At 49.4% G+C, this 11,672-nt stretch overlaps 4 protein-coding genes and 1 non-coding gene across 5 annotated transcripts; 4 read left to right on the top strand and 1 right to left on the bottom strand.

Annotated features, from left to right (window-relative positions):
- The first annotated feature begins 464 nt into the window (after window positions 1-464).
- Window positions 465-2,774, top strand: BO87DRAFT_410781 (putative MFS multidrug transporter). The gene is made up of 2 exons (XM_025626371.1): window positions 465-2,401; window positions 2,456-2,774. The coding sequence occupies exons 1-2, from the start codon at window positions 658-660 to the stop codon at window positions 2,572-2,574; spliced, it is 1,863 nt and encodes a 620-aa protein (XP_025474567.1). The 5' UTR covers window positions 465-657; the 3' UTR covers window positions 2,575-2,774.
- A 573-nt stretch (window positions 2,775-3,347) lies between these two features.
- On the top strand, window positions 3,348-5,777 carry BO87DRAFT_197795 (Zn(II)2Cys6 transcription factor). Its single transcript, XM_025618523.1, has 4 exons — window positions 3,348-4,255; window positions 4,304-5,004; window positions 5,052-5,216; window positions 5,266-5,777. Exons 1-4 carry the CDS (start codon window positions 3,434-3,436, stop codon window positions 5,654-5,656), a joined length of 2,079 nt encoding a protein of 692 aa, XP_025474566.1. The 5' UTR covers window positions 3,348-3,433; the 3' UTR covers window positions 5,657-5,777.
- Window positions 5,778-6,655: 878 nt separating this feature from the next.
- BO87DRAFT_430881 (phthalate transporter) lies at window positions 6,656-8,432 on the top strand (the record flags this gene model as incomplete). The annotated part of the gene is made up of 6 exons (XM_025627567.1): window positions 6,656-6,864; window positions 6,953-7,124; window positions 7,195-7,446; window positions 7,502-8,012; window positions 8,063-8,099; window positions 8,165-8,432. 6 exons carry the CDS (start codon window positions 6,656-6,658, stop codon window positions 8,430-8,432), a joined length of 1,449 nt encoding a protein of 482 aa, XP_025474565.1.
- Window positions 8,433-8,700: 268 nt separating this feature from the next.
- BO87DRAFT_410778 (UbiA family prenyltransferase) lies at window positions 8,701-9,633 on the bottom strand (the record flags this gene model as incomplete). The annotated part of the gene is made up of 2 exons (XM_025626370.1): window positions 8,701-8,982; window positions 9,013-9,633. The coding sequence occupies 2 exons, from the start codon at window positions 9,631-9,633 to the stop codon at window positions 8,701-8,703; spliced, it is 903 nt and encodes a 300-aa protein (XP_025474564.1).
- Window positions 9,634-11,018: 1,385 nt separating this feature from the next.
- On the top strand, window positions 11,019-11,090 carry BO87DRAFT_t260. Its single transcript has one exon. It is a non-coding gene; the product is annotated as a tRNA-Ala (tRNA).
- Window positions 11,091-11,672: the final 582 nt, after the last annotated feature.

Below are 11,672 nucleotides of genomic sequence, written 5' to 3'. Positions count from 1 at the left end.
GCCAATCAGCAAGAGTAGACACACGTGATGCTCTGGGAGTGGGCCGAAATCGCAGCACGAGCAAGACACTCATTTGCGTGCATCAAGAAGGATCCTGTCCACATGCATCCTAAATCCATACTAGAAGATGAGGGGTTGGAGGCAGCAATGCCGCTATCTGCGCTTATCAAAACAGCTTCCAGGGTTCGTTGGCTTCATGTCTACCATGAATCTTGAAGAACTTTAACGGGTAGGTCGAATTTTGGGCTTCTCGTGCCTGTGAACCAACCAATGCAGCCGTCCAAATCGGTGGAGAATGGGTTGGTCTTTCCGCGCAATTAGGTCGAGCAGGCAAAGGCTGACCGAGTCGAGTCATATCCATAGTTCCGTGCGGGAGGGAATCCACCGTGCCGCAGCATGCATTCTTTAGTGCCACTCACCAGAAAATCCCTCTATAAAATTTGTCTCAGCCAGTCTCCCCGTCTGAATTACACCTCCCTTTGTAGGCTGCTCCCTTTCCTTTTCTTTCTCAATTATCTTTTTCTTCTTTGTATGAACAAAGTTTCAGTGGAGATATTCAGTTTCATATACTATGTTCTATGATCTTCAAGTTTATTCCAAAGTCGTATTCTAGAGTGATTATTTGATCCAATCTCTTTCACCGCATCTACTGCGATTATGACTTCTCCCCATGCAACAGATGGAAAGCCACCATCTTCCCTCCAAGCTACTGAGTCTACGCCACTGTTGCATCAATCTTCCCGTCAATCATTATACACCAGTCAAGAAGATACGACTGTAGATAAGGATGTTGATCCAAGCTTGTCCTCAACCCTCTTCGCCCCCGAGGAAGACCCGGCGTTGCTTAGTCTCTCCAGAGTCACCTCAATCCCGCAAGGGCTTGATATTGAACCCAATCTCGAGCGACTCCCTTCTGCTCCTGTGAGCCAGAAACAAGTGCCCGGAGATGCTGAAGATGGAGTTGCCGGTGAGCCTACTGGCTATGCTTCACGGTTCATCAATGTCTCACCCATGAGATTCTGGCTTATCTTCTCTGGTATCTTGATGGGATACGTGATCGGATTTTTTGACTCCACCTTGATGGCTTCGAGTCACCCTGTTATAACCTCCTACTTCCACGCTTCGAACTCCGCATCTTGGCTATCGACCGCGTTCCTATTGACATCTACCGCTTTCCTCCCGCTTTTTGGGCGCATTTCTGACACATTTGGAAGGAAGCCGGTCTACCTTTTCGCCATTGCCATCTTTTTCGTCACAACGGCATGGTGCGCAGCCGCCCAAAGCATGTTCAGCTTCATCGCTGCTCGAGCGTTTTGCGGACTCGGAGCTGGTGGTGTGTTCTCCATGGGCATGATACTCTCCAGTGATCTCGTGCGCCTTGAATACCGAGGCGTCTATCAGTCCTACATCAACCTCTGTCTGGGCATTGGTGGTTGCCTTGGCTTGGCCTTCGGCGGGTTCCTGTGCGACCAAGTGGGGTGGAGAGGTGCGTTCCTCGTGCAATTGCCCTTCATCTTTGTTTACTTCATCGTGGCAGCTTGGACAACCCCTGCCGACCTGGGCTTGAAGAGGGCCAAAACAGAGAGGAAGAGTCTGATGCAGCTCCTCAAGAGCATTGACCTTGTCGGCTCGTTCATACTTGTCGTCGGTGTGACTTCATTGATTATGGGACTGAATCTGGGTGGTAATGTGTTCAGCTGGACTCACCCCATTGTTATCACGTCCTTGATCTCATCCTTCATCTTAGCTGTTGTTTTTGTTCGCTATGAGCGGACCGTGGAGCGGGGAGTTATGCCAATTTCGCTATTGGTACAGGAGCCTCGTGCCAGCCTTATCTTTGGAAACTTCTTCGGCGCCATCTCCGTTAACACCATGGTCTTCAATGCGCCCCTGTATTTTCAGGCAGTCAAGCTAGCTACTCCGACTGACTCGGGTCTCAGGCTAATTGGCTCAACTCTTGCGGTGACGATCTCCAGTGTGTCGACAGGCTTCATCATCACTTGGACTAAACGGCTTAAGCCAACCATCATCTTTGGCGACATCTTTCTACTGCTCGGTGGTTGCGCTGCCGCTTCCATGGGCGTTGGTACGCCTGATTGGCTTGCGATGGTTTGCGTTTCGCTTTCCAGTCTCGGACAAGGATGCTCTTTCCCCTCGCTAATGGTATCGGTTCTTGCCACTACTGATCAAGAGGACCAGGCCGTGGCCACGACGACCTTGGGTTTGTGGAGAAATCTCGGATCGGTGATGGGTGTCGCAACCAGCAGCTGGATCTTCCAGAACACCCTCGTGTATCAACTCGAAGAGATGGTCACCGGACCAAACAAGGAGGATGTCATCCTCCTTGTTCGCAAATCCGTCCAAGCAATCGCGAAACTCGATTCAATGCATCAGCAACAGGGTAAGTGTTGGATATATGTACCCGTGGAAGTTAGAGATACTAAATCTTGACTAGTGATCGGAGCGTATGCAGCTGCCCTTCGCGCTACTTTCTTCTCTGCTGCCATCTGGGGTGCTCTTATGCTCATTCTGCACCTTCGAGTCCGAGTTCCCAGACTGGGAACTAAAGCATAAGAACTTGAGCTGCTGATCTGCTACAGTACATGGTGTTGACCGAAGGAATGTAGACGGCGATAACATAGACCTCTCTTGCAGCTGCTATATGAGCAGCACGTTGCTGAAGACCTCATTGATTTACGACCCAATGCCAAAAGTTATGGATAAAGGTAATGTTGAACAAAATTGCGAGTTTTTATAAAGAGGTGCGAACACTTTACGGCAAATCATATAAATGAAAATACGAATTTGTGAAAGATGCCACTTCAAGTAGACTATGAAATGAAATAATTGAGCGGGACCGTATCGCTTCTTTGTTCTGCCGCGGTATTGATCGGTCGCCTAGACCATTCTGGGACTAGTCTCTCCTACCCGGAGTCACGATTCCCCGCGGATCTTTTGAGATTCCCCGGTCTGTCTCTCTATTGCCAGTGTGAGTTGGTTGACGACACTTCATTGTCTCCTTCTGCTGTTAATCTATAAGGTCTGACTGTGACTGCACGCTATTTTATATCACTATACATAAGCTAACAACAATCTCGAGCAGATCAACGACCCTTAGATCGCTTCCAAATACCGGTGCCTATGCATTTAAATTTCGGTGTCACCTTGAAAACCTTCGAATCGTGCGCAAATCTTCGATCAGAGTTGGCCATCCCTGTCAACTACGTCACTTATCTTATCGGCCCCGAATATCTATGTGAAGTGGTGCTGCGTTAGGAAGCCGGACGGCGCTATAGATCTTGTGGTTGGCAGAATGCTCGGGAGTGACAGTTTCGGGGGCTGAATCTGGGGTTTGCTGATGATCATAACCCAAGACTGGACGATATACTGTGATTCAGGCTCGACGGGTTATCGTTGATTGAAGCAGCCTGACATGGCGTCAGCTCTCAGCGACCATGTCTCTGTCCCGTCGGACCTGGATCTTTCACTGGACCTGACCGCTTCAGGGCAGATCACCGATATACTCGAGTTCGATCTCGACGAAAACAGTTTGGCTGTTACGACCGAGGCTATCACACAAGACACGAGCCCATCCGACGAGGGCGGAGTTTCAACACCAAACAGCACATCGTTGGATGCGCCACGCCCGTCAGCCGCCAAGCGAAAAAGCAAGATTGTCCTTGCGAAGCCGAGGCGAGTGCGGACAGGCTGCTTAACATGTCGGGAACGTCACCTGAAGTGCGACGAGGCGTTGCACCGATGCCAAAATTGCCGGAAGTCGGGCAGAGTGTGCAGACGTGGAATTCGCTTAAACTTCATAGATATCCAGAAATCGACACCCCCGCACTGCGTAGTCCGTATACCAGCGACGGGTGTGACGTTTCGGGATGAGTCGCGGCTTATAGCGTCTGAATATGTGGGCGGGATTGAGAGATATCCTTCCGAAGTGGCGGAACCTTCGTTGGAGAAGGGGAATGCGACAGGGTCTTGTCTGACTCCTAGTCTGAGTGCCTCGTTCGTACATGGCTTCGGGACGCCCCAGTCCGGGAGTCTGGCAGGACCGTTTAGCGGCCCACCAAATGCCCCTGCTTTTTACGACCAAAGTGCATCCTTTGCTCCGTTCAGGTCCACAAAAGATGGTCATATCAATGCTACCAACCATACTTGTCTCAACAACCCAGAAGAAGTATACCTGCTACAGGTATTTGTTGAAGAGGTTGGACTATGGATGGATTCGATGGATGCGGTGAAACATGTAAGTTGTCGAACCTTGCGACGTGTCGTCAGTTGCTTATTTCCATAGTTCACGCATATTCTGCCATTCCATGCGCTCGAAGAACCTATGCTTCTCAAAGCCCTGTTGGCATGCGGTGCAAGGCATCTTTTCCACGTGGACGCCTCATACGGGGAGGAGAAGGCCGCAGAACATCACAATGTCGCCTCACAATATCTTCTTCGCTCATTACAAGACCCTGATCGTGACTCGGCTCTATGCGCAACTACGGCGATTCTTCTGAACATCTACGAGTTAATGTCTGGCCGACCAATTCAAGGCATGAGCCACATTGCTGGTGCGCGAGCTTTAATCAAAGAGTGTCACTGGAATGCCAAAACGCAGGGACTGGGAGGTGCTTGTTTCTGGTTGAATGTAAGCATGGAACTACTCAGCTGTTTGCATTTCAATTGGACGCTTTCCTGGGACCCGGACACGTGGGGCGTTGAACTGGATCTGAACCATGCACAGCCAAGTGTTGCAGGCAATGAAGAAGCCTGGACGCATCAGATGGTCTTCATTTGCGCCAAAATTGCGAACTTTCGATCGCTAGCCCAACCACCGGCACTGGAGGCTGCCAACGACGTGCGGATTAGCCAACGTTATCAGGAATGGTGCACTTATAATGAGTGGTGCGATCAGTGGGCTCGAGCCGTACCGCGGTCCATGATGCCTCTGGGATATATTCAATCGTGGCAGACAAACTCTAAATCCGTCTTTCCACAGATATGGTGAGCATCGGTTGATCTATTCGCACATGCCATATTAACATTTATAGGCTGATCAAGCGTTCCACGATCATCGCTCGACTACTATACCATACTGCACGCATCCTGCTTACGAAGACAAATCCTGTCGAGTCAGAGTACAGTGCCGAGATGCAGACCGTACAGCAAAGCCATGCAAGGGATATCTGCGGCATCGTGGCCCACTCCAGGGATCGGTACGTTGTCAGTATGCGTATAACTGAATCAATGGCTAATGTGAAGCAGCGGAGTCGCAAGTCTATCGATCCGTTTCCTCGCTATTGCCGCGGAGTGCCTAGCGACTAGGGAAGCTCAACAAGAGGCCTTGGGCATCCTCGAGGACATTATAAAGCAGACGGGTTGGAAGGCAGAGCACGTGAAGCAGGAGCTTCAGGAAGCCTGGGGCTGGAGTGACTCTCACGGTCCTCCAATGCATATGTCGGAAGATATCCTGGCGTTATTCAACAGTGACCATCCTTTGACCGCGGATCATACTCCTGCCCGGCCCAAGGTGCCAGCTGGGGTGATTAATCCGCTCATGGCGACTGCGGACTTCTCGATGGAGAATCATCCATACCAGGATTACTATGTTGCGCCACATCGTTCCATTAGCCATTATCCTTTGGGGGGGTATTAACAGTGTGGCTGTCTCTATAATTCTGCTGGCGTTGTGGCTTAACTGGTTTGATTTATGGAAGGAATTTGTTTAGATACCACTAGAGTTGTGAGGTTTATGTTTTGGTACTATCAGCTGTTATGCTTAGACACGGATATCATCGGTGATTCATCTAGCATTGGCCGGGAATATGTCATTTATATCCTTGGCGATCTCCCCAACCTTCACAAACTTTCATCGAAGATGATTATCTTTCCTTTTTATGAATAAGGACTATCTGCCAACAGCCTCTTGTACGACCCGAGTTGTTACAATATGCAGTTTTCATGGGTTAATAGCTTATAAGAAGCCCCCGCAGACTGAACTTGCAGCGCAGACTGCTGATGAAATGCTGATGAATCGCGGAAACACTTCCGTTTAGGTACTTTGGGTCACTAGCTTGCCAAATCAGACGGTTCAATCATATCTCACATGGACATGTTGATGTCATGACTTGGAACAGAGATAACAAACTCTAATTCCCAGATCAGTCCTCCTCCCCGGGCTGCCTCGGGAGAGCCGAAAGACTCGAGAACGATACTGATAACTTTAATATACCCAGAGATGATCCAGGCTCTGGCTATAAAAGAACCAAGATCCATTCTGTCGTATTATACGAGTCCCTCGCCACACGGAACAGGGCCCAAATGATCCCTTCCACTGATTCTCTTGTCCCTCGGTGCCAAGTACCAAGTGACCTGCCATGGACTTTCCATCTACCGTACAGCTGCGGGACTCGTGACGTGTCCTATCGTTACCCACAACTCAATTCTCTCTCCTCGAGTTATGTTTACCCTTGGCCTGCAATGGCGAAATCCGGGGTAATAGATCTGCGGGGTCATTATGCGGGGAAACTTTCGTCTATGCCTATCCCTTTGAGAGCTATATAATGCCATCCCATTACAGCAGTCAAGAAATGCATCCCAATCCTCCATCCCGAAGCCTCCAAGCATGAAAGAAGAATCCCCCGTACCCGCAGCAATGGAAGCAGAAAAAGCCTTAGAGGCATCTCACATCGAAGATGCCGAGAAGAACAGCATTCAACCCGGAGAATCCCTTGACTACTTTACTCCGAAGGAGAAAAAAAGACTCACGAGACGAATCGACATTCGTCTTGTAATCCCACTGGGTTGTCTATATTGCATCAGTCTGCTGGATAGAACCAACTTGGGAGCTGCCTCGGTTGCCGGGTATGGGCTTTCCAGTCTTCTTTCAACCCCGCTTCAAGGCCATGGCTTGGCCAAGAGATTAAGCTAACTCAATTTGTTGTACTGATAGGATGCAGGAAGAATTGAAGATGAATGCCAAGAATAATGGCTACAGTATTAGCTCGTTGGTCTTTTTCATCACCTATACTGTGTTTCAGCCCCCCATGACGGTAATTATTCGGAAACTTGGGCCGAGGCTGTTTCTTTCTGCTATTGTTTTGATGTGGGGAATCGTGATGATTGTAAGTTTTACGATTGTGGGGTGTTATACTGTTCAGAGGTGTAGTGGAGGTGTTGACTGATTACAACTAGGGCTTTGGCCTCTCGCCAACATGGCCAGTGCTGGCTGGACTGCGGGTCATTCTTGGTGCCCTGGAAGCAGGTTTCTACCCAGGCTGCGTTTACCTCCTTAGTACCTGGTACCCTCGCTTCGAACTACAGAAGCGGAATGCCCTCTTCTACCTGATTGGCAGTACGGCATCCGGATTCGGCGGTATTCTCGCATATGGACTGATGCAGATGGATGGACTCGGCGGCAAGTCCGGGTGGAGGTGGATCTTCATTGTACTGCCCCTACCACACAGACCCTACAGACAAACACTAATGCAGATCACCACAGATCGAAGGCATCCTAACCTGCGTAATGGGCATCGGCTCCTACGCCATCCTCGTCGACTTTCCCGAACAATCCCCCAAGTCATGGCACTTTCTCAACGAATCAGAGGCCGCCTACGTGGTAGCTACGATCGAGAACGACCGCTCGGACGTCTACATGGAGCCATTCACATTGAAAAGTTATCTCCGCAGCGGCGCAGATAGCAAAGTCTGGGCATACGCGGCCATGTATATGCTCACCACAGCGAACAGCTACTCGATCGCCTACTTCCTTCCTATCATTCTAGAGGACAGTATGGGATTTTCGGTAGCTAAGGCCCAGTGTCTGGTGGCTCCGCCGTATGTTGCAGCGGCGATAGTGATGTACACCCAGGCGGTCTATGCCGATAAATGGCACCTGAGGGGGCCGATCATTGCTGCGAATGCTGCTATGGGTTTGCTGGGGCTTGCGCTGTTGGGGTATCTCAAAGAGTCAGGGCCACGGTATTTTGGTGTTTTTCTGGCGACTATTGCTGGTGAGTATCCTTCGCTTGAAAGTATGATCGTCATGCTGATGGAAGTGTAGCCAACGCGAACTGTCCGGCATTAGTCTCATGGCAGAGGTAAGCCCTTCCCCATAATTACTACCCTCTCTACCTGATATCTCAGGGCTAATGCAGCAAACTAGTAACAACGTCCGCGGCCAATGGAAACGCGCCTTCACATCCGCCACCCTCATCGGCGGGGGTAGTATCGGAGGCATCATCGGCACAACAGTCTTTAGGGCCCAAGATGCCCCGAACTACCGGCCCGGGCTGTTGACCACGATGATTGCGAACGCGCTGATTATTCTGGTAGTGGCGGGACTCAGCTTCAAGTTCTGGCGGGCAAATAAGCGGGTTGATCGTGGGGGGAAGCCGATTGAGGGATTGGCTGGGTTTAAGTATACGTATTAGAGAGTTATTGGGAGTGAGAGTTGAGGAAGCGGATACTGTTGGATGCTGTTGTTGTAGGGTAGCAGTAGATGGCATTTCTTAAGATCACCTATCCTATAATTCTATGGCTATAGGTAGAGTAGACAGAGACGTTGCTAATTAGTCACTTCTACATCCCTGTTCCTAATCCAGATGCCATTGGTCGGTTCATCCATGTTATTGATGATAGACTCACCCGACATCCTTTGCGCCTAGCAAATTACTAGTAGTACTTGAGTCTATAAAGTCCCTACACCAAACCCTTCCACTCCATCCACTCCATCCACCCCAAACAAGGCAACCCATACAACACCATCAACCACACACACCACAACCTCCACGCCGCCGCATCCCCTTCCACCGTCCTCCCAATCAACACCCTCCCCACAACCAACCCCCCTACGCCCCCAACAACCAAATACCACACCCACCCCTCCAACCCCCAAAACCCCACACAGAGAACACTCCACCCGACAACAAACCCCGCGATGGACCACCTGGACCACCACTCCCCGAACGCCAGCGGAACCGTCTGTCACCCGCGGGTGCGATCCCCCGCCACATCCTTCAGATCCTGAATCTGCATCGTGGTGAGTATCACCCCGCTGGTCATGATAGCCCAGCGATATCCCTGCTCAGACGGCTCTATCCCCTTACAGGCAATCTTCAACGAAGCAATATTATACAACCCATAAGCAACAGCGATAATCCCATCACGGATGAGTTCATCACCCCCCTTCAGGTCATTATACATCCAGGTGAGGATCAGGATAGGGCAGGTTTCTTGCCATACGCCTAGTGTGTAGGTGATGCCTAGGACGATGGGTATGGTAGCCAGAAGGAGACGGCGCGTTTCGTTGGCTGTTATGCGGTTCGTTGGGAGGGGGCGCCAGGAATTTTTGAGGTGGTCTTCGTGGATGGATTCGGGGAGGCGTTGGTTGGAGAGGTCGAAGATAAAGACTAGGGCCCAGTTGAAGAGGATTAGAAGGGGCAGGCGGGGGAGGAGGGTGGATAGGTGGGGGGAGGTGGGGGAGGTGGTTAGGGCTGGGCCGGAGTGGGCGCCCAGGAAGCCGAAGGCGGAGTTGGGGAGGACGAAAGTTGGGACGTTGCTTTCGGTGAAGTGCCAGATTAGGGTGGGGAGGTGGTGGAGGTGGAGGGGTTTGTTTGTGTTGGTGGGTTTCATTGTGATAGTGATAGTTTAGTGTCGTGGTGAGGTGGATGATGGTGTAGATTGGACTTGGGTGGATGTTTGTTAGCATTGTGATGAACTTGGGGTTATATATGTCTTGTATAGAGAGGGATGTTGACGTGTATCAGATACCTAGGTAGAGATTGAATGCGTTGGGACTGTTGAATATACTGAAATCTCTACACTGCATCTAACATCCATACCTGCTAGAAGTTTACTATACTACACGGTTGGCTCCGAGCTCGGAATCACCGATGTATACATGCCATTTACCAAAGGGACCCCGCATAATGCAACCCTATACAGTGTCCTGTAGATAGACCCTTTCGTCACCATTCTGCTGCATTACCGAGTTTGATACTCTACTCTCTCTGGCTCATGGTTCCAGTGTCACAACATGTCAAATCTTGCCTCCTTGCAGAGCATAGTTCTCTCGGCCCTTCCGTCCGCCTACCACAAAAGACTATGGCATGTGTAGGGAGTGACAGAATTTGAACTAGATTTGGTGTCCTGCATACAGAGGCGGAGACTCCGTCTGACAAAAACAGTGAAAGTAGTGTCCCTTGCAGTCAGGGGTTAAGAGTTCTGACAATCCGTCCTCTATCTATAGGATGACCTGGAAAGAATCATTGTATTAAGAGACGATGTATTCAGCCCTATGCAATATCAAGTTCATACTCATGCCGCCTCCAGTAAGGCACAGCAGGGTTTTTATTTGTGTAACTATGTTTTGTTGGTTATGTTTTTTTTTTGAGGTGGGCTTGGTAGTGTACTACTTTGAGTTCGATGCACTAGGTAAGTTTGTCCCCAACAGATTCTTCTGGAATGCTTCATCACAACGATCTATCTTTTCGGTTAATTTGTAGGGTTGACCGGCATCTCCAATGTCGTAGACTGTATCTGGAAGACGCCACTAGCAAGGGAAATAGAGCCTCGCGTCTAGTGGCTACGTTCTTGTGGCTGTGGGAGGGGATAAAGCAGCATGAGAGCTAATGAACTGATTGGAGTAATATGTAGTCTCATTCGATAACCATAATGCGCAGAGGAAATCACTAAGTGAACAGGGGTATTGAATGAATATCCATGAAGGTGATGTTATGTCGAAGCACTAACGCTAGACCAAAAACGATATATCGTGGCTAGTCAGCCAAGCGACGTAGAGATATCTGTCCCAACATATTATGTATTCCAATCTGCCTGAACAACAAACCACTGCACCCCACCCATCAGCCAGCCCTCTTCTCATCCCTCACAATTTTAACATCATGCCTCACACTAATCCCACTCCTCCCCTTATCCACCAAATCTGCCAAAGTAAGCACAGATCACTCCGGGGGTGGCTGAAAGAGAATCTAGAGTAATTACTATATTCATCAAATGGGGCTGTGGTTTAGTGGTATAATATTCCCTTAGCATGGGAGAGGTCCGGGGTTCGATTCCCCGCAGCTCCATTTTTTGTCTTTGTCATGTGGTATGTGGCTTGTATATCCTAAAAGCCTATATACGCGTGTAGTCCTATCGAATCAATGATAGATGTGGCCTTTTCTTGATTCAAGACTAGCATACAATGCTTATTATGGTAGTCTCATGGCAGTATCTCTATATTATATATCTCAAATAATGAAAACTTGCAGGCTTCATTGGGATGTAGTGTATACGCCTATATATTGGGAGGTGTATCCCACACAACAGTGAGATATGTCTTTGTCTATCCTGTCTAAAATCATTTATCGAAGACAAAACTGTGTAGTAGGTGTTCTCTTCAATTCGGAACGGAGAGGATCCGGATCAATTTCCTCTGGATGTGATATGCTCTCGACGAAAGCCCGCCCAATGAACTTGAAGCACTGGGCCTTTTCACCATCCACAAGCATCTTCTCTGGGATAGGGCGGAGAACAAACACTTGGACGATGCCACAGGGTACGACAATATGATCACCTTCTTCAATCTCACAACCCGTAAAGCCAACAATACTCCTTCCAGTTGAGGTGGCCATCGTAAAAAATCGCTTTTCCGTAAGCTTTTCAAAACA

The sequence above is a fragment of the Aspergillus neoniger genome, assembly GCF_003184625.1.
Source record: "Aspergillus neoniger CBS 115656 unplaced genomic scaffold BO87scaffold_54, whole genome shotgun sequence".
NCBI lineage: Eukaryota > Fungi > Ascomycota > Eurotiomycetes > Eurotiales > Aspergillaceae > Aspergillus > Aspergillus neoniger.
Note: the sequence above shows the minus strand (reverse complement) of the source record. Positions and strands in the feature narration are given on the sequence as shown.